Raw genomic sequence first — 19,955 nt, 5'->3', positions numbered from 1 at the left:
CGCTTAACGGTTTTCTTGTACAACTGATTTATCTGCACGTAGTGATTACGCAGGGAAAATCCTCCATGTTTAGAATACCTCTTTTGAGCGGCTCTTTTGGTCGTTTTCAGATGTCTCACTTCCGCAGTCAGCCATGGTGGATGCCGGGTCTGCCGTCTCGATCGTTTCGGTACATAGTAGTCGATTGCGTAGCTCATAACATTAGAAAACGTCTGCACAGCAGCATTGGCATCATCGTTGTCGAGAACTTCATCCCAGTCGATTTGCGTCAAGAAGTCGGTCATATTGGCGTAGTCGGTTCTACTGAAATTATAGCAGATGATGTCCGTTGGAATGCAGGCGTTCTGTAAGCGATTCGAATCGAACACGATATGTAATGGAGGATGATGACGAACAGAATTCACCAGAGGGAATGGTGAATCTTCTCTATTTGAAAAGCAAAGATCCAACATCCGGTTATTTTCATTAACGACAGGATTCGACTGTCGAAGAAGGTTGAGGTTGTAGCCGTCGAGCATGGTTGTAATGCCAATGTGGAAAGTGGAGAGCGCCGGATCAAAAAAGAAGAAGCCACCGGAACTTGTCTGCCATTTTATGCTGGAAAAGTTGAAGTCTCCCACAACCAAGATTTCATCTACGGGTAGTACATGAGTCGAAATAATTTCTTGCAACGACTGTATGTGTGCATCGATTAGCGGTAGATCGCGGCATCGGCCCGGAGGAAGATATATCACACAAAGGTAGAGGGAAAAATTGACCAGTTTCAAACGCACCCAAACCTGCTCGACGCATTTACCAGATGCGGTTTCGATCAATTGCGCCTTCAAACGACGATGCACTGCGATAAGCACCCCGCCTCCAATAGTTTTTGAGTTATTTAAGGGGCTGCGATCGGAACGGAAGACTAGTTGGATCCAAAACCTTGAACGGATAGCGTACAATCACTGAGCTACGTCTCAGAAAGAGCGATGATGTCGTAGCAATCATCCGAGCAAGCCAGCAAATAGTCGTTAATGTGCATGTTCATGCCTCCAACGTTCTGGTAGTACAAGTGCAGCGGTTGACTAGATTGATCGTGCGATGGATAACTGCAAACGACGGGAAGTGAATCAACGCCTGAATCGTTTGAGGCTGAATTGTACTTGCCGTCTGGGATGGTTTGGAAGACCCCTTCCGCGTTCCCACTCACAGGGCCGGGACGACTGATGACCGCTGGCTGCAATAGCTCGACTGTGGGGAACGTATCAGGGGCTTCCATGGCGCGAAAATCTGTGCATCCCGGTATCCGATTCAGAGCGAGAGGAGGACATCTATAAGTGCGAGAGAGATCAGCACTTGGAAAGGACGGAATATGCATATACTTGCTGAGATGAGATATTTGGAAGACTCTTTCACCACACCCACGCACAGGACCAGGACGACTGGAGAACGCTGGCTGCTGTGGCACGACTGTGGTGGGGGGTTCGAGAGCTTCCAAAATATCAACTTTAGTGCGTCCCGGTGTGGATAAACGTAACAAACCTCACGTTAAAATTGAATTGCTACGTGTAGATACCCGCTCGTACTATCCAAGTCCAATGTTATGCTGCAGATGTTTTTCATATGGCTAAACTAGAGTAAAATGCACAAGTGAAAAAAGATGTAATAACTATTCTAGGATCCACGATATGTCTCAGGATTGCGACCAACAAGCGGCTTGCAAAAACTGCCAACAAAGTCGACTAGTCGGTCTTGTCCCATGTATCGTACGGAAAAAGAAATTATAAAAATCAAAATCGATGAAAGATTTTCTAACACCGCTGCAGGAGATGTACACAAATCAAGAGTGATGTCATCTAAAGGTTCTTACGCTAGCGTTGTTCAGCAAAGAATGGAAAATGATAAAATTTCTCAGATGAAGAGCAACCTGAAGGAAAAGGACGAAGAGTATTAAAAGATGCAAGCTGGAAATGAGGCCATGCGCAAACAAATACTGAAACTCCAATAAACCCTGGAACAAGTTTTAGAAAACCAAAAAAAATTACAAGAACAAAAGAAACTACCGCTACAATTTTCTATCTAACGATAACCAAAACAATCACTCAAAACAATTGTCCCTCTCGATCAACGAAGAAACGCTAAGCAACTATAAGCAAAAGCCCGTATCAAGCCTAACAAAACGAGCACCGAAATAACACAAAACAGACAAAGCGCTATCAATGGGTTCTCAAGAAACTGATACAATAACACATGGATCAATAAGTCCCGAGACTAAAGCAGAGATGGCGCTCGTAGTAAACCAGTAACCACGTCTTTCTAGAGTACTAACCTTTGCTTGAAACGGGTTAAAATTATAAGTCGATACGACCAGAAACAGCTGAGTTATCGAGGTTGGAGTAAAGTCGTTTTGTAGTTTGTTTAAAAAATGGAAAAAAACCGAGTTTCGTGTTTTGATAAAACATTGTTTTTTAATGGGTAAAAACACCGTGCAAGCGAAACAATGGATTGAAAAATGTTATCCGGACTCTTGTCCATCAAAAGCAACGATTTGTCGGTGGTTCGCCGAGTTTAAACGTGATCGTACCGACATAAATGACGCGGAACGCTCGGGTAGATCTGTGGAAGCCGTTACACCGGAAAATGTGAGTGAAGTGACAAAAATTATAATGAAAGATCGTAAAGTGAAGCTCCGTGAGATTGCTGAGATGACACAGATATCATATGGAAGTGTATTTATTATCCTTCATGAAAAATTGAGCATGAAAAGGGTTTTTTCCAAGCGGGTGCCGCGATTGCTTTCGATGGGACAAAATGCACCCTGCCACAAGTCGATGGAAACAATGGCGAAATTGAACGAATTGGGCTTTGATCTGCTTCCCCACCCCCCATACTCGACAGATTTAGCCCCCAGTGACTACTGGCTCTTTGCTGATCTTAAAAAAAAGCTCCAGGGAAAAAGATTTGGCTCAAATGAGGAGGTCATCGCTGAAACTGAAGCTTATTTTGAAGCGGAAGATGAATTTTTTTATAAATATGGTATTGAAAAATTGGAAAAACGTTGGAACCATTGTATCACCCTAAAAGGTGATTATGTTGATGAATAAAAAAAAATTTTGCAAAAAAAATGTTGTTTCCATTGTTAGTCTCGGGACTTATTGATCCATGTGTTAAACAATACAGATAGTTAGGGAATCTCCTATGGCGAAGAGACAGTCACTGATGAGGAAAGTCACTTATACTAAATCTCTTGAATTTTAATTGAAAACTTTACTGCTTCATTCTTACACTCTACTCTATTTTATGGGCTTCATACACTTTAACGCATCAACAGCTGACGATCAAAGATCACCTGAATACTCCAGTTATGTCGACGACAACCAGCACATCCTAGAATTCATAAACGATTCGCTACTTCAACTTGGTAGGGAAGAGAAGAAAGTAACTGACACGGCTGCCAATTTGCCATTGTCTGGCTCAAATTCCGATCTTCCTGTTGAAGGTACGAGCAATCAAACGGCGCAACAGAACCGATGCACCTAAAGGCATGGCAGTTCAATGCAACGTAAGGAGTGTATCGAAAATAAGCTATCTACAAATTTTTCTTTCAAATTATGATAAAAAACGATATTTTATTCAAACTAAAAATTGATCCTTTATTGTACGAGATTAAACTTAAGCATAATGAAAACCGGATGAAATTTAAATTATTCCTTCGCGAATTTTCGGACTTTTGACCGAACGCTCGTCATCAAGTTCCGGACAAGTGTTGATTTGCATTTTTTGGACAAGCCAAAATTTTTTTGAACTCCTGCATGTTCCCAGCTGCCTTACCAGTCTTCTTGAGTACCCTCTTCACGATTGCCCAGTGACGTTCGATGGGTCGAAGTTGAGGGCAATTTGGTGTATTGATATTTTTCTGAACGAAATTTATACCCTTTCCCGCAAGCCAATTGAGAGTGGTTTCTGGAGACACTCAGATTGATAAATTTCATCATTTATAGTTCCGGTAGTGTGAAAAATTGTTGACTTCAAAAAACAGGAACATATTGCTTGCCATACCAGTACCTTTCGACCGAATTTCTCCACTTGAATCGACCTGTCCGCATCGCTCACATCCTCCCCAACGACGACAGTAAAGTATTGTGGACCTGGAAGGGTTTTTGAGTACTCCTTTACATAAGTCTCATCGTCCATCAAAACGCAAGCATCCGGACACTGCAAAAGACGCAAATACAATTTCCGGGCCCTTGTTGCTGCTCGCTTCTTCTGTTCTACTCCTTTTTTCGAGATTTTCTGCTTCTTGTAGGTCCTCAGGTGATTTCATCTCTTGATACGCTGGACCATTCCGACACTCGTTCCTGCTTTTTTGGTCAAATCACGTATTGACATTGATTTGTTATTCATGATTAGAGATACTATATCTGGTCCAGTTTCGGGTTGAAAGAACCGGGTTTTCTGTCTCTGCCTTACCACGTGACAAGAGCTTCTCAATAGAACAGAAGAGTGAACAAATCATTCACACCGCGGAACAAAGCATACCAAAAACTTCAGGTAGACCAAAGAAAAGAACGGCCATAAAACAAACAGATCTAAAATTATTTCCAAACTGAGAGCTTGGGAAATTAGTGGACGAATGATACGCTACATTCAAAACTTCCTCACTGATCGATACTTTCGCGTCATTGTAGGCGACCAGGCCTGTACCCAGGATTTCGTTTCGGGAGGGGCACTAAGATGAAAATAATGTTACTGAAGATTGCTTATGTACCTAATTTTCGGTGTGCCTTTCACGGGTGTTTTTAACAGACACTTTAAACTTTTCCACTGGAACTCTTACTGTATTACATTTCTTTACGTTTACTGTCTGTTCTGTAACACATGTCTGAGATCTTCTAAATAATTATATATTTGTTTTTGATTTCGAGAGGGGCCAGTGACCTTTGATTTCTGGGTCCGTGACCTTAAGACACAATCGACTGAAATTTCCCAAGGCTTGGTTCTTTCCGTTATATTGTTTTTGGTACTAATGGAGCCGGTTTTCGAGAAAATACCCAAGAAAATACAAATATTCGTGTATGCTGATGATGTTCTCGTGATATTTATTGGTGAGAATGCGAAACAACAACTGCAAAAAGCGGCAACAATGTCGGGTATATAGGCAGCACAAAATAGCATGATTCCTTCAGTTAAAAAATACAGCTTTATTCACATATGCAGAAAAGCGGAAGCATCCAGGAACCCCCGCTATAACCATTGACCGTTTAGAAGTACCCCAACCAGAGTACATCAAGACCCTTGGAATCGTCCTGGATAAACGATTAAACTTCAAACGGTATACAGCAGCTACACGGTGTAATGTTCAATCAGTGTTAAACTTTCTCAAAGTAGTTGGAAATGTAATGTACGGAGGAACAAACTTACAACTGATAACCAGCGCAGTGCTGATTCCCAAGCGAATCTACGGAATGAGCCCGTGGAAGCCCAACGATCTCGAAAACATTGAAACCATTACACAACACCGCCATAAGAAAATCATTAGGATTATTTAGATCGAATCCATAATGGCCGAAGCTGGACAACTTCCTTTTGAACGAATGGTAGCTACGAATTTAACAGCAAAAACAATACGATTTATTCAAAAACTGAACATCCCTTCTCCATCACTGAACACTGCTATCAATCTATTGACAATTTTCCGTTTTTAAAAAGAGCTTCAGTAACGTATCAATCGCTTACCGGAGAAACGTTCCGAAGAATTCCATCTGTACGACGTTTTGGAGACAAGCCAAAACTTAATGACTACAATCTGTTGGCGGTCAGAATGCCGTAAATTTGTTTCGTTCTATCGGGACGTCAGGAAAGCAAATAGCAAGTACTTTGCGTCTGCTTAGTGGATTAAGTGGATCCGTGACGTAGCATTAGCAGATCAACATAATCTGCAAATTGCAAAACGAAGAAATTCTCTATCTTGTATTGTAGGAATATCAAAGATGTAGATTTCATAGCAGTCTCTCGTGGACGTAATATTATTTTTATTTTTCAATCCGCTTCCCATTGTAAATTATTATTATGGTTCACAAAGTTGGACACAACGGTTTGTTTGGAATGAATACAATTTTTTTTGTAATATTTGCTGATTACAAACCTGTGCTTCGCCCAATCCAAGTTCAATGTTATCGATATTCCTTAATACCATTTCAGATTTATGTGGGTCCTTTTTATTACCATCTGTAAGATTGGAGATCAACGAAAGATGCTCTACTCTTAATGCTTCAAGTCCTTGTAGCACGGTTTTTGTATTCGAAACAATTTCTTCTTGAGTAATTTGTGTCATTATTTTTTCTGAAATGAAATAGTGTATGAAGATTAGTATCAAAATTGTGTAGAAATAGCGAAAAGTTCTTAAATAAAAAAAAAAGTTTATTGTTGACATATCAAATAATCAAAAACTCGAACCGATACAATCATTACCAACAGTGCAGTAAAACTTCATTTAATTCAGTTGAAACCGAATGTGAAACACACTAAAGATCTCTCTACTGCAGTAAACTTCACACTCTGACACACACAACGTTCGGTGACGTGCCGAACCGGCAGTATTGATTGGAGAACTAATGGATTCTCTCAGTTTTTTTTATTCAATAATATAATATAATTTTTCAGGCACACTGCTTAACGCTCTAAGATGCCGACTTTTTCTAATTTTAGTTAACGACTAACATAAAACTGTAATATTGGTGTTGAAATTGTCGATTCTCGAGAATCCAAGCTACAGCTGGCAATCCGCAGTGGTCGATGGACTGAATATAGCGTGAGTCTTCCAGATGACGTTGGTAAATATTTATGCTGGCCGCATCCTCTGGTCCGTATGGGTCCGCGGAAAACACCCTCAGGCTACGAAGACCCGGCGAGTGGCCCGCATGCGGTGGTGGCCGGTCATCGATTGGAGCGGTCTTCCATTGGGGTTGATGGTTATGTTACGGAAGAGAATGAAAGAGACATAGACCAGTAAATATTGTAGAAAAACGGGGTAAAAAAGGGATATGGGAACGAAATGCCTTGAAAACGACAGAGATCTAATTAGTAGAAAACGAGATGGTGAAGAGACGGGGAAAGAGAGAACAGAAAAGTTAGTGACAACAAAAAGATCTAGTTAGTTCCAATGAATATGATGGAAAGGACGAGGGGTCGATAGAATCGGGCGGATGTTAGTGTCGAACCTGCAGTTGGAGATTATTCTTAGCCATAGTTAAAATATCGCCGAGGAATGGGAGGAACTTTCTCTGCAAGATATAATAGATTACACTTGTATATGAATGTGTTTAAGGAATTGGTATATGAGAAGCATGTATGAACTATCCCGACTCGCCAACACATCCCGAACCGGAACCTCAGGCGGTCTACCGCGGGCCCTAAGAGATTCCAGTAGCTTCGACCTGGCGTCACGATACTCTACGCACGACCACACGACATGCTCGATGTCCTGGTAACCGTCGCCACAGGTGCAAAGATTGCTCTCCACGAGTCCAATACGCCGAAGATGTGCGTTGAATGTATAATGATTTGACATGAGCCGCGACATAACACGAATGAAATCGCGACTCACGTTCATCCCCTTGAACCTAGGTTTCGTCGATACCTTAGGGATAATGGAGTGTAGCCATCGTCCCAGTTCGTCATTCGTCCATGAAGTTTGCCAACTTTCGAGAGTTTTCTGACGAGAAATACTGAAAAATTCATTGAAGCAGATTAGTCTTTCATAAATATCACCTTCTAATGCGCCCACCTTAGCCAATGAGTCTACCTTCTCATTTCCCGGAATGGAACAATGCGAAGGGACCCAGACTAACGATATTGAATAAGACCGTCCAGATAAAGTTCTCAAGTGATTCCGTGATTCCGTTGAGGGCGAATGTGATCCGGAATTCCACGAATCTCTTCTCTCATGGATGTGTCGAAAAACACAGTAGAATCAGAAGTATCCAGGAAATGAGGACGGTTGAAAGCAAACGAAGAAGGATTAATATTCTGAGCCATGTAATCAAAATACAAGGACATAAAACGAATGTGAATTAAGCTCGACAAGCTTTTCGAATTTTTCAATCATCATCGGATTCAAGATATCGCATCGGATAATCAATCGATATGAGAGATCCCAGAATCGATTTTTCAACGGTAAGACGCCCGCGAGCACTTCGAGACTCATCGTATGAGTCGATTGCATGCAACCTAGGGCAATACGCAAACAACGATACTGAATTCTTTCCAGTTTAATGAAATGGGTGTTCGCGGCGGATCGGAAGTAGAAGCATCCATATTCCATTACGGACAATACCGTTGTTTGGTACAGCCTGATCAAGTCTCCTGGGTGGGCACCCCACCAAGTTCCGGTTATTGTGCGAAAAAAATTGATTCTCTGCTGGCATTTTTGTTTCAGATACCTAATGTGTCATCCCCAGGTGCCTTTGGAGTCGAACCAGACCCCGAGATATTTAAATGTGAAAACCAGAGCTATGGTTCCACCCCCTAGTTGAAGCTGTAATTGTGCTGGTTCTCGTTTCCTTGAAAATACAACCAGCTCAGTTTTCTCCGTAGAGACCTCGATACCCATTTGAAGAGCCCATGTCGACAAGTTGTCGAGGGTATCTTGTAGTGGTCCTTGGAGATCGGCAGCTTTGGGTCCTATAATAGACACAACGCTGTCGTCGGCAAGTTGTCTTAGCGTGTAAGATGTTTTAATACATTCATCAATGTTGTTTACGTAAAAATTGTATAGAAGGAGGCTTTTTTTTTTTTCAAATAAAATTTTTATTAGGCTCATTTGCTTTAGCTTAACGTGGCCGATTGTCTTGTTGTTAGGGGGAGAGAAAGGGATGCCGTATTACGGGGCGGCATACTCCCCAGTTAGTAAGGGGACATAGGGAGGGTGGGACCTACACAGTATTGAATTGAAATTTGAATACATCATTGGTTTGTGGCATACATCTTTTAGACACATTTTGCGTTCGATGAATCTTCATGTTTTTCAGCTTGTAGCAATGAAGAGATTATTCTGGATTGGGATGCTTCGTTGGTGTGTTCTGACGTTGATGTGACGTTTTTGGGTAGCTTCCAGCAACTCAGTCAGTTCAAGGCAGGTGCATGCTCCGAAGCATCGTTTACACAGGCCATACTTCCAGCAACGTAAAGAAGAGTGCGGTAGAGCTGTAGACGAGAAAGAGATAGGGAGAGCACTAAATTTGAGCATTGATAGTTTTCAAGAAGTTATAGATGAGAGTCATATAAGGAAGATTTCGAGTTGCCAAGACGTCGCGGACTGGTACGAAGGGTGGTATACCTCGGGCCCGAAGGGAACCTATGAGTTGGGACCTGGCATCACAATACTCGACACATGTCCAAACAACATGTTCGATGTCATGATAACCCTCACCGCAAACGCAGACACCACTCTCAGCGAGCTCCACACGACGGAGATGCGCGCTGAACATATAATGATTAGACATGAGCCTTGACATTACACGAATAAAGTCTCGACTCACGTCTAACCCCCGGAACCAAGCTTTCGTCGATACCTGTGGGACTATTGAGTGTAACCATCGTCCCAGAGTTCCACTATTCCATGTATTCTGCCAGCTGGCTAGAGTTTTCTGACGACAGCAACTGAAAAATTCATTGAAGCAGATTGGTCTTTCATAGATATCACCTTCTAGTGCGCCCACCTTGGCTAACGAGTCCGCCCTCTCATTGCCCCGTATGGAACAATGTGAGGGGACCCAAACCAAGGTAATCTGGTATGATTTTGCAGATAAAGCACTCAATTGTTCCCGTATTCTCCCCAGGAAATACGGTGAGTGCTTTCCAGGCTTCACTGTACGGAGAGCCTCAATGGAACTGAGACTGTCCGATACAATGAAGTAGTGATCTGTGGGCAGAGTGTCAATGATCTCAAGGGTATACTGAATTGCAGCTAGTTCTGCGACGTAAACTGAAGCTGGATCACTGAGTTTATAGGAAGCGGTGAAATTTACATTGAATATACCGAAGCCAGTGGACCCGTCTAGATATGATCCGTCAGTGTAAAACATTTTATTACAGTCGACTTCTTTAAATTTATTATTAAAAATTTTTGGGATCTCTTGAGGGCGTACAGGATCCGGGATTCCACGAATTTCCTCTTTCATGGATGTGTCGAAAAACACAGTAGAATTAGAAGTATCCACAAAATGAACACGATTGGGAACAAACGAAGAAGGATTTATATTCTGAGCCATGTAGTCAAAATACAAGGACATAAAACGGGTTTGTGAATTAAGCTCGACGAGCTTTTCAAAGTTTTCTATCACCATCGGATTCAAAATGTCGCATCGGATTAGCAGTCGATATGAGAGATCCCAGAACCTGTTTTTCAACGGTAAGACGCCCGCCAGCACTTCAAGACTCATCGTATGGGTTGATTGCATGCAACCCAAGGCAATACGTAAACAACGATACTGAATTCTTTCCAGTTTAATGAAATGAATATTCGTAGCGGAGCGGAAACAGAAACATCCATATTCCATTACTGACAATATCGTCGTTTTGTACAACCTGATCAGGTCTCCTGGGTGAGAGCCCCACCAAGTTCCGGTTATTGTACGAAGGAAATTGATTCTCTGTAGGCATTTTCGTTTCAAATACCTAATGTGACATCCCCAGGTACCTTTGGAATCGAACCAGACCCCGAGATATTTAAATGTGAAAACCTGAGCTATTGTTTCACCCCCTAGTTGAAGCTGTAATTGCGCAGGTTCTCGCTTCCTTGAAAATACAACCAGCTCAGTTTTCTCCGTAGAGAACTCGATACCCATTTGAAAAGCCCATGTCGACAAGTTGTCGAGGGTATCTTGCAATGGTCCTTGGAGATCGGCAGCTTTGGGTCCTATAATAGACACAACACTGTCGTCGGCAAGTTGTCTTAGCGTGCAAGATGTGTTGATACATTCATCAATGTTATTTACGTAAAAGTTGTATAAAAGGGGGCTTAAGCATGAGCCCTGAGGAAGACCCATGTAACTGAATCGCTTTGTCGTCAATTCACCATGCTCAAAATGCATGTGTTTCTCGGACAATAGATTATATAAAAAGTTGTTCAAAACTGGTGAAAGACCATGCTGATGCAACTTCTCAGATAGAACGTTAATGGAAACTGAATCGAATGCCCCCTTGATGTCGAGGAAAACTGATGCCATTTGTTCTTTACGAGCAAATGCCATTTGAATTTCTGTTGAGAGCAACGCTAGACAATCGTTCGTTCCTTTGCCCCTGCGGAACCCAAATTGTGTACCTGAAAGCAATCCATTTGTTTCGACCCAATTGTCTAGACGGAAGAGAATCATTTTCTCCAACAATTTCCGGATACAGAAAAGCATAGCAATCGGCCGATACGAATTGTGATCGGAGGCTGGTTTTCCAGGTTTTTGAATAGTAATAACTCTCACTTCTCTCCATTCGTGTGGGACAATATTACCCTCGAGGAACTTGTTGAATAAATTCAACAAGCGCCTTTTGGCAGAGTCGGGCAGATTTTTCAACAAGTTGAATTTAATTCTGTCTAACCCCGGGGCTCTATTGTTACACGACAAGAGCGCAAGTGAGAACTCTACCATCGAAAACGGTGTTTCGTTTGTATTCAATGTCGCGACGCGGGATATCTTCTGTTCCGGAACAGAATCAGGACATACTTTCTTAGCGAAATCAAATATCCAGCGGTTAGAATATTCCTCGCTTTCGTTCGCGTGATTTCGATTGCGCATGCGACGGGCCGTATTCCAAAGAGTGCTCATTGCTGTTTCTCTCGTTAATCCGTCAACAAACCTTCGCCAGTAACCGCGTTTCTTAGCTTTAATAAGACTTTTCATTTGAAATTCTAACGCCGCGTATTTCCGATAATTATCTGGAGTTCCGTTCTTTCTAAACGAGATGAAGGCTGAAGCTTTTTTCGTTTTCAGCTCTGAGCACTCTTTGTCCCACCATGGGTTGGGAGAACGCATACTAGTTTGCACGCTAGGTACTCGTTTCGTCTGAGCTTGAATTGCGGTGTCAAGAATCAAGCCAGCCAAAAATGTATACTCTTCCTCCGGAGGAAGCTCCTGTGATGTTTCTAGTTTCTCAGATATCGAGCTCGCGTAACGTTTCCAATCAATGTTTCGTGTGAAATCGTACGAAACATTGATTGTTTCCGATGGTCTTCCACGGTTGGTGATAGAAACTATGATCGGCAAGTGATCGCTACCGTGAGGATCACAGATTACCTTCCACTTGCAATCTAACTGTAGCGAAGTCGAGCAAAGGGATAAATCCAGCGCACTTGGTTGTGCTGGCGGTCTAGGGTTCCGTGTCATTTCTCCCGTGTTTAGAATTGTCAAATTGAAGTTGTCACACAGATCTTGGATTAACGAAGAACGATTATCATCATATAAGCAGCCCCATCCTGTACCATGCGAGTTAAAGTCCCCTAAAACCAGCCGCGGTGAAGGAAGAAGTTCTATGATGTCTGCAAGCCGACGATGCCCTATCGAGACTCTGGGAGGAATGTAGATAGAAGCTATACATAGATCTTTGCCTTTAATATTAATTTGGCAAGCAACAACTTCAATTCCCGGTGTCGAGGGGAGGTTAATACGATAAAATGAATAGCACTTTTTAATCCCTAAAAGTACCCCTCCATAAGAGTCTTCTCGGTCCAGGCGGATTATGTTAAAATTATGGAAGTCGAGGTTGATGTTAGAAGTAAGCCAAGTTTCACTCAAGGAGAATACATCGCAATTATGAGTATGTATTAAGTGTTTGAAAGAATCAAGTTTTGGGATGATACTTCTGCAATTCCACTGAAGCACAATGATCATATCTTCGATTCTCAGTGGTAAATTATCCATCAAAAGATACGATCGCTGCAAGGAGGGGCCATTGTTCAGTCAACTGTTTTAAAAATGTCCTTACTGTTGGCAGTAGAGCAGTTAGGAAGCTTTTCAGAGGATCAGTAATATTGAAGGCTGTTAATATCCAGTCCACGATATCAGAAAATTTCAATAATCCAGCGTTTGTTGGATTTTCTGGTTGTGCTTTGGGGTCATTCGGGTTTTTTGATGCCCCAGGAAGTGCTGGGTACTCCTTATCATCCCTAAGTTTTTTTTAACCCAGGAGGTGTTTGCTTCGGTTTTGAGTCAGCACTTTTTGTTTCCGTTTGGTTCTTTTGTGACGAAGAGGACAGTCTGAGGCCTTTACGAGGAAGCTTGGGAGAAGCCAGATGTTGTCTTTTCCTGCTTCCTTCAACCTGTGTGTAGGAAGGTCCTTCGCCTGGGTCGTCAGAGGTATCCTCTTCAACTGGCAAGATTGCAAACGGGTTCTCAGGGGTCGATGGAGTGGTTCTTTTTAAGATTTCCGCATAAGAACGTTTGGAACGTTCTTTCACGGATCGCTTCAATTTCTCCGCACGCTGTATGTACGTAGGGCACACCGAAAGATCATGAGGATTCTCCCCGCAGTAGCAACACTTTTCCACTGCTCTTCTGCAGAGATCGTCCTCATGGGCCTCTCCGCATTTGCCGCATCGCAGTTTGTTGCAACAATAGGTTGCCGTATGACCTAGCTGTTTGCAGCTTGTACAATGCATTACCCGCGGTACATACAGCCGAACAGGTAGACGAACTCCACTCACTACCAAATAATTTGGAAGTGCAGATCCGGCAAAAGTCACGCGAAATGAGTCCGATTGGTAAAATTTACCATCTATCGATTTGGAGTGCAATTGCTTGCACTCCAAAATTTTCACTGGTTGAAGGTCGGGGTTTTTGAAACGGCCTACCCCGTCCTTCATCAGATCTTCGATTGTCAGACTTTCGTCACGGACCACACCGTCGATCTCCACCACATGAGACGGGACGTACACGCGGTACTCCTTCGTGAACAACTCGTTGGTAGCAATCCCGTTTGCTTGCTTCAGGTCGGACACAACAACGCGTAACTTGTTTGGCGAAACCTTATCTATTGTTTTTATTGCCGAGTAATGTTTTTCCAGGTCCCGAGCAATATTTAAAACTCTGAGAGACTTTAATTTGGGCCGGAAGTATACCACCCACGGACCCCCCGAGCCATCGTCTTGGTAAACTTTTTGGCGGGCAGGCAATATCTTAGAGGGAGATGGAGGCATCGGAGAGGGAGATGGCATCGGAGAGGGAGATGGTATCGGAGGGGGAGATGGTATAGGAGGGGTAGATGGCATCTCGGAATCAAACTCAGCCTCTAAATGTTCTTCGTTCATTCGTTCAGCTTCGCCCTCCTCCGAGACACCTCCACTGTCATCAATATTCATATTTAAAGTGCGGGAGTAAAGAAGTCTCCCGCACTTGAAATGAGAAAGAAAGAAATAAAATGAAAAGAAAATATATAAATAGTAAAAGTTGAAAGAAAAAGTTTGAGAAAATACTTAACAGTATGTCACGGTAAGCTGTTAGGTGAGTTGCTCCTTCACTCCTTCGTTGTGCTTCAGCGTGACCTTGACTCAGGATTTGGCTGCTGCGATGCGGGTAGCAAACAATAGAAATAACTGCTGCCCGAGGATAGCACAATAGCGTCTACTGTTGATACCGATACAAAACCGGTGCACAGACAGAACTCACTTGCGGGGATGCTACTTTTTATCACTTTTATTTAATGCCTATACTACAGCCTCTGCTGTGATAGGCACCTTCGTCTTACCGATGTCGATTGTTAAAAAACGCGTGTGCTCACTTCGAACATTCGGTTACGAATGAAGGAGGCTTAAACATGAGCCCTGAGGAAGACCCATGTAGCTGAATCGTATTGTCGACAAATCACCATGCGCGAAATGCATGTGTTTCTCAGACAATAGATTATGTAAAAAGTTGTTCAAAACTGGCGAAAGACCATGCTGATGCAGCTTCTCAGATAGGATATTTATAGAAACTGAGTCAAAAAACCCCTTAATGTCTAGGAAAACTGACGCCATTTGTTCTTTACTAGCAAATGCCATTTGAATTTCTGTTGAGAGCAACGCACGACAATCGTTTGTTCCTTTGCCCCTGCGGAAGCCGAATTGTGTAATTGTCGACCCAATTGTCTAGACGAAACAGAATCATTTTTTCGAACAATTTCCGGATACAGGAAAGCATAGCAATCGGTCGATACGAATTGTGATCAGGGGGCTGGCTTCCCTGGTTTTTGAATAGCGATAACTCTTACTTGTCTCCAGTCATGTGGGACAATATTTTTCTGAAGAAACGAATTGAATAAATTCACTAAACGTCTTTTGGCAGAATCAGGCAAATTTTTCAACAAGTTAAATTTGATTTTGTCTAACCCCGGAGCTTTATTGTTACACGACAAGAGCGCAAGTGAGAACTCTACCATCGAAAACGGTATTTCGTTTGCATTTGACGTCGCGGCACGGGAGATTCTCTGATCCGGAGCAGAGTCTGGGCATACTATTTTAGCGAAATCGAATATCCAGCGGTTAAAATATTCCTCGCTTTTGTTTGTGGTGTTTTTCTTGTGCACTCGTCGGGATGTGCTCCAAAGAGTGCTTATCGATGTTTCTTTTGTTAATCCGTCAACAAACCGGTGCCAGTAACCGCGTTTTTTTGCTTTAATTAGGTTCTTCATTTGCGTGTCTAACGTTGCGTAATTACGATAATTATCAGGTGTTCCATTTACTCTAAACTGTTTGAACGCGGAGGCTCTACCCGCGTTCAGTGATGAGCACTCTTTGTCCCACCACGGATTGGGATGTTAGTTTTCGCGCCGGGTACACGTTTCGTCTGAGCTTGAATCGCAGTATCGAGAATCAAGCCAGTCATAAACGTGTACTCTTCCTCCGGAGGAAGATCTTGTGTTGTTTTGAGTTTTTCAGATATCGAATTTGCGTAGTCTTTCCAATCAATATTTCGTGTGATGTCATACGAAACATTGATTGTCTCCGATGGTCTTAGTCCGCAGGTGATTGAGATTACGATAGGTAGATGATCGCTACCGTGGAGATCAGGGATTACCTTCCATTTGCAATCCAACCGTAGCGATGTTGAGCAGAGGGATAAATCCAGCGCACTTGGTCTTGCTGGTGGTGCAGGAATCCGTGTCATTTCTCCCGTATTCAATAGTGTCATATTGAAGTTGTCGCAAATATCATGGATCATAGCTGATCTGTTATCATCGTCAAGACAACCCCAACCTATACCGTGTGAGTTAAAGTCTCCTAAAACTAACGTCGGTGCGGGAAGGAGCTCTATGATATCGCTGAACCGCCGATGCCCTATCGATATGGAAACGCCGATGGTCAATCGATATGGAAACGTATAGTTGATCTGAACATTTTTATGAGTTTGTCATTGTAGTATTTAGGCAAGCAAAACATATGTTTTGAACTTTTGAACGCTGTTGGTAAGCATATCTTGCAGTCTCTTGCATGTAAGTGTTTCGGCACCGACACTTGTACGGTTAACCACAACATTTAATGAAATGTTGATTGGTTTATCAAAAAAAGTTTCAATAGACGAACGAATGGAAAAATGTTTGATTACATGAACATTATTCATTCGGTTTTCCATGTTTAGCAAAACTAGTGTTCTAGACAAAGAATGGAGAAAAGTTTTTATTGTACAATAGGTCGACAATACCATCACATCCAACATGTTGTGATAAAAAGACTAAAGTTCAACGTTTCGTTGGTCGGTTTTGTAGTGAAATAAGATTGTTTACAGTTGGTACAGTTCATTACTCCCGATACAAAGAGACGAACGGGCAGACGAACCCGGTCCAAGAGTACGCAGTTAGGCAAAGCCGAGCCAGCAAAGGTAACTCGATAAGAATCTGATTGGGGATAAAATTTTGTTCCATCCCCGGCGATCGATACTGAATGCAAGTGTTTGCAATCCAGTATCTTGACATTCTTAAGTAAGGGGTCTTTAAAACAACCTGCTCCGTACTTAAGAATGTCCTCACAAGTCAGAGTCGAATCGGTTACCACGCCGTCTATTTCGACTTCACGAGCTGGTACGTACACGCGGTAGTCCCACGTAAAGTGCTCATTTCGAACAATCTCGTTTGCCTACTGAGAGCTGGTTAGTAAGACCCTGAGCTTGTCTGGACGTACTTTATCCATTTTTTTTATAGTAGAATATCGCGAGGTCAAGTCACGAGATATTTTCAAAATATTCAATATTTTGTCATTCGATTTGGTCCGGAAATATACCGCATAAGGTTCGACCGGGAATGCAAGCCCATCCGGATAGCTCTTAATGCGAGTCTTACTGCTGTCAGCAGAAGTCTCCATCTGATCATCGGGAGGATCAGGTTCAGAGTTGCTCATGTCCTCACGGATAGTTGTGAGAATAAAATGATGAGGAACCGATAAAAAAGGCGGAAGAATAAACAATGAGAAGACAGTACTTATCTTAAAATCCAGCTGATCTATACAAACCAGGTATATTTCATTTCTTACTCCTCATGGCATATGAAATAATCATGTAAAAGTGAAGATATTACACGGAAAAATGCGAATAATAAAAACAATTATGTTTTGATGTTTTTTTTAATTTAATTTAATGGAAACGTATATTGAATATTTTTATATTTAATTTTATGGAAACGTATAGTTGATCTGAACATTTTTATGAGTTTGTCATTGTAGTATTTATGCAAGCAAAACATATGTTTTGAACTTTTGAACGCTGTTGGTAAGCATATCTTGCAGTCTCTTGCATAATTTTATGGAAACGTATAGTTGATCTGAACATTTTTATGAGTTTGTCATTGTAGTATTTATGCAAGCAAAACATATGTTTTGAACTTTTGAACGCTGTTGGTAAGCATATCTTGCAGTCTCTTGCATGTAAGTGTTTCGGCACCGACACTTGTACGGTTAACCACAACATTTAATGAAGGTTTACCAAAAAAAGTTTCAATAGACGAACGAATGGAAAAATGTTTGATTACATGAACATTATTCATTCGGTTTTCAATGTTCAGCAAAACTAGTGTTCTAGACAAAGAATGGAGAAAAGTTTTTATTGTACAATAGGCCGACAATACCATCACATCCAACATGTTGTGAAAAAAAGACTAAAGTCCAACGTTTCGTTGGTAGGTTTTGTAGTGAAATAAGAAGCCTTTGGTCCATACAATCGTCCTATGCGTTCAACGTTCATTCGTAAACTGAGTCGCATATATGAATCTAGCAGCCAATACTAACAGAGCACTCGCAAAAACATAGACGTATGACGTATGAGTGTTTTCGTACCATTTAATACCACCGTTAATGGGCAAATAATAATAATAATAGAATACAAAGAACGTAAAAGCAAGAATGTTTATGTTTATGAATAAATACTTGTATATGTACGATGTGAATATAAATGGAGAAATACTACAAAAACATTAAAAAAATATATGAACATTATATTATATCAAATGTCATTCCATACTAAATGTATGGGGTCCAGCTAGATACCATTAGTCAGACCGAAGGTACGGTTTCAAACCAACCGTTTTTCGTCCTTTCCGAGGACAATATCTGTATTGTAAATTGCAAAGTTCGATAGCCAATAAAATTTTAGGTAGCTACCTAAAACCTCAAGTCGATAGATGAATTGTACTTACCTTACCTAATAGCTATAGTCCAGGGTTGTCCTTTGCTGTATCAAGCATACGTCTCCACATAACTCGGTCCATGGCTGCTCGTCGCCAGCAACTCAAGGCACGGATGCTTCTAAGATCGCCCTCCACTTGATCGATCCACCTTGTTCGCTGCGCTCCTCTTCTTCTTGTACCACTCAGAATCGATTCAAGAACCATTTTCTCTGGGCTGTCGTCCGACATCCTTATGACATGCACAGCCCATCATAGACGTCCGACTTTAGCTCTCCGTACGATGGGTGGTTCTCCTAGCAGCTGTTGCAATTCGTGATTCATACGCCCTCTTCCATCTGCACTCCGTAATAGATGGTCCTCAGTACCTTTCTTTCGAAAACACTGAGGATGCGTCTGGTCCTCTGCTAACATAGTCCAATACTCGTGGCCACAGAGAAAAACCGGTCTAATGAGCGTAGATGGTCAATTTCGTGCGGTGGCTTACTTTTCTCGATCAAAGGGTTTTTCTGAGTCCAAAGTACGCCAAAATATGTCTCTCAATTTCTCTGCTGGTGTCATTATCGGCGGTCACCAGTGAGCACCTCGATATCGTCACCGTCTATCAATATTCGTGGTGGGAGGTGTAGTGTTTCTTCTCTAAAGCCTCTTCCTCTCATGTATTTTTGTTTTTGACGCATTTATGGCCAGTCCGATAAGCCTAGCTTCAGCTTTCAGTCCGATGTACGTTTCCGTCATCTTCTCAAGATTACGTGTCACAATATCAATATCGTCAGCGAAGCCAAAAAGTTGTACAGACTTTCGGAAGATCGTGCCACTCGTGGCGATTCTCGTCTTCGAATCACACCTTTCAAGGCAATATTGAACAAGATACAAGAGAGTCCATCACCTTGCCGTAGCCCTCTCCGAGATTCGAAGGGACTCGAGAGCGTCCCTGATACTCGGACGTAACACATCACTGTATCCATCGTTGCTTTGACCAATCGCGTCAGTTTATCTGGGAAGCCGTATTCGTGCATTATCTGTCATAGCCGTTCTCGATCGATTGTGCCGTATGCCGCTTTGAAGTAAATGACTAGGTGATGCGTGGGTACGTTGTATTCACGACACTTTAGGAGTTCTTGTCTAATCGCGAATATGTGATCCGTGGTGGAGCGGGCTTCAGTAAATTGCGCTTGGTACGCGGCCCTACGAATTCCTTAGCTATTGGTGATAGACGACGGCAAAGGATTTAGGATCAATCTAGCTTATCGCCCTTTTTGTAGACGGGACACTCCAGCTATCCATTCCTGCGATAGAATTTTCTCCTTGAAATCATCCAGTGCAGCGCTCTAGCC

The 19,955-nt window shown here is 42.2% G+C and overlaps 1 protein-coding gene across 4 annotated transcripts in view; it reads right to left on the bottom strand.

The window, feature by feature from the left end:
- The window catches only part of LOC131435423 (kinesin light chain), a 331,832-nt gene that overhangs the window by 249,064 nt on the left and 62,813 nt on the right, over window positions 1-19,955 (bottom strand). For all 4 annotated transcript variants that reach the window (XM_058603292.1, XM_058603288.1, XM_058603291.1 and 1 more), the window contains exon 2: window positions 6,125-6,321. In XM_058603292.1, the coding sequence (XP_058459275.1) occupies window positions 6,125-6,313 (189 nt within the window). In that variant the 5' untranslated portion in view covers window positions 6,314-6,321. The remainder of the gene's footprint in view (window positions 1-6,124; window positions 6,322-19,955) is intronic.

The sequence above is a fragment of the Malaya genurostris genome, chromosome 3, assembly GCF_030247185.1.
Source record: "Malaya genurostris strain Urasoe2022 chromosome 3, Malgen_1.1, whole genome shotgun sequence".
Classification (NCBI taxonomy): domain Eukaryota; kingdom Metazoa; phylum Arthropoda; class Insecta; order Diptera; family Culicidae; genus Malaya; species Malaya genurostris.
Note: the sequence above shows the minus strand (reverse complement) of the source record. Positions and strands in the feature narration are given on the sequence as shown.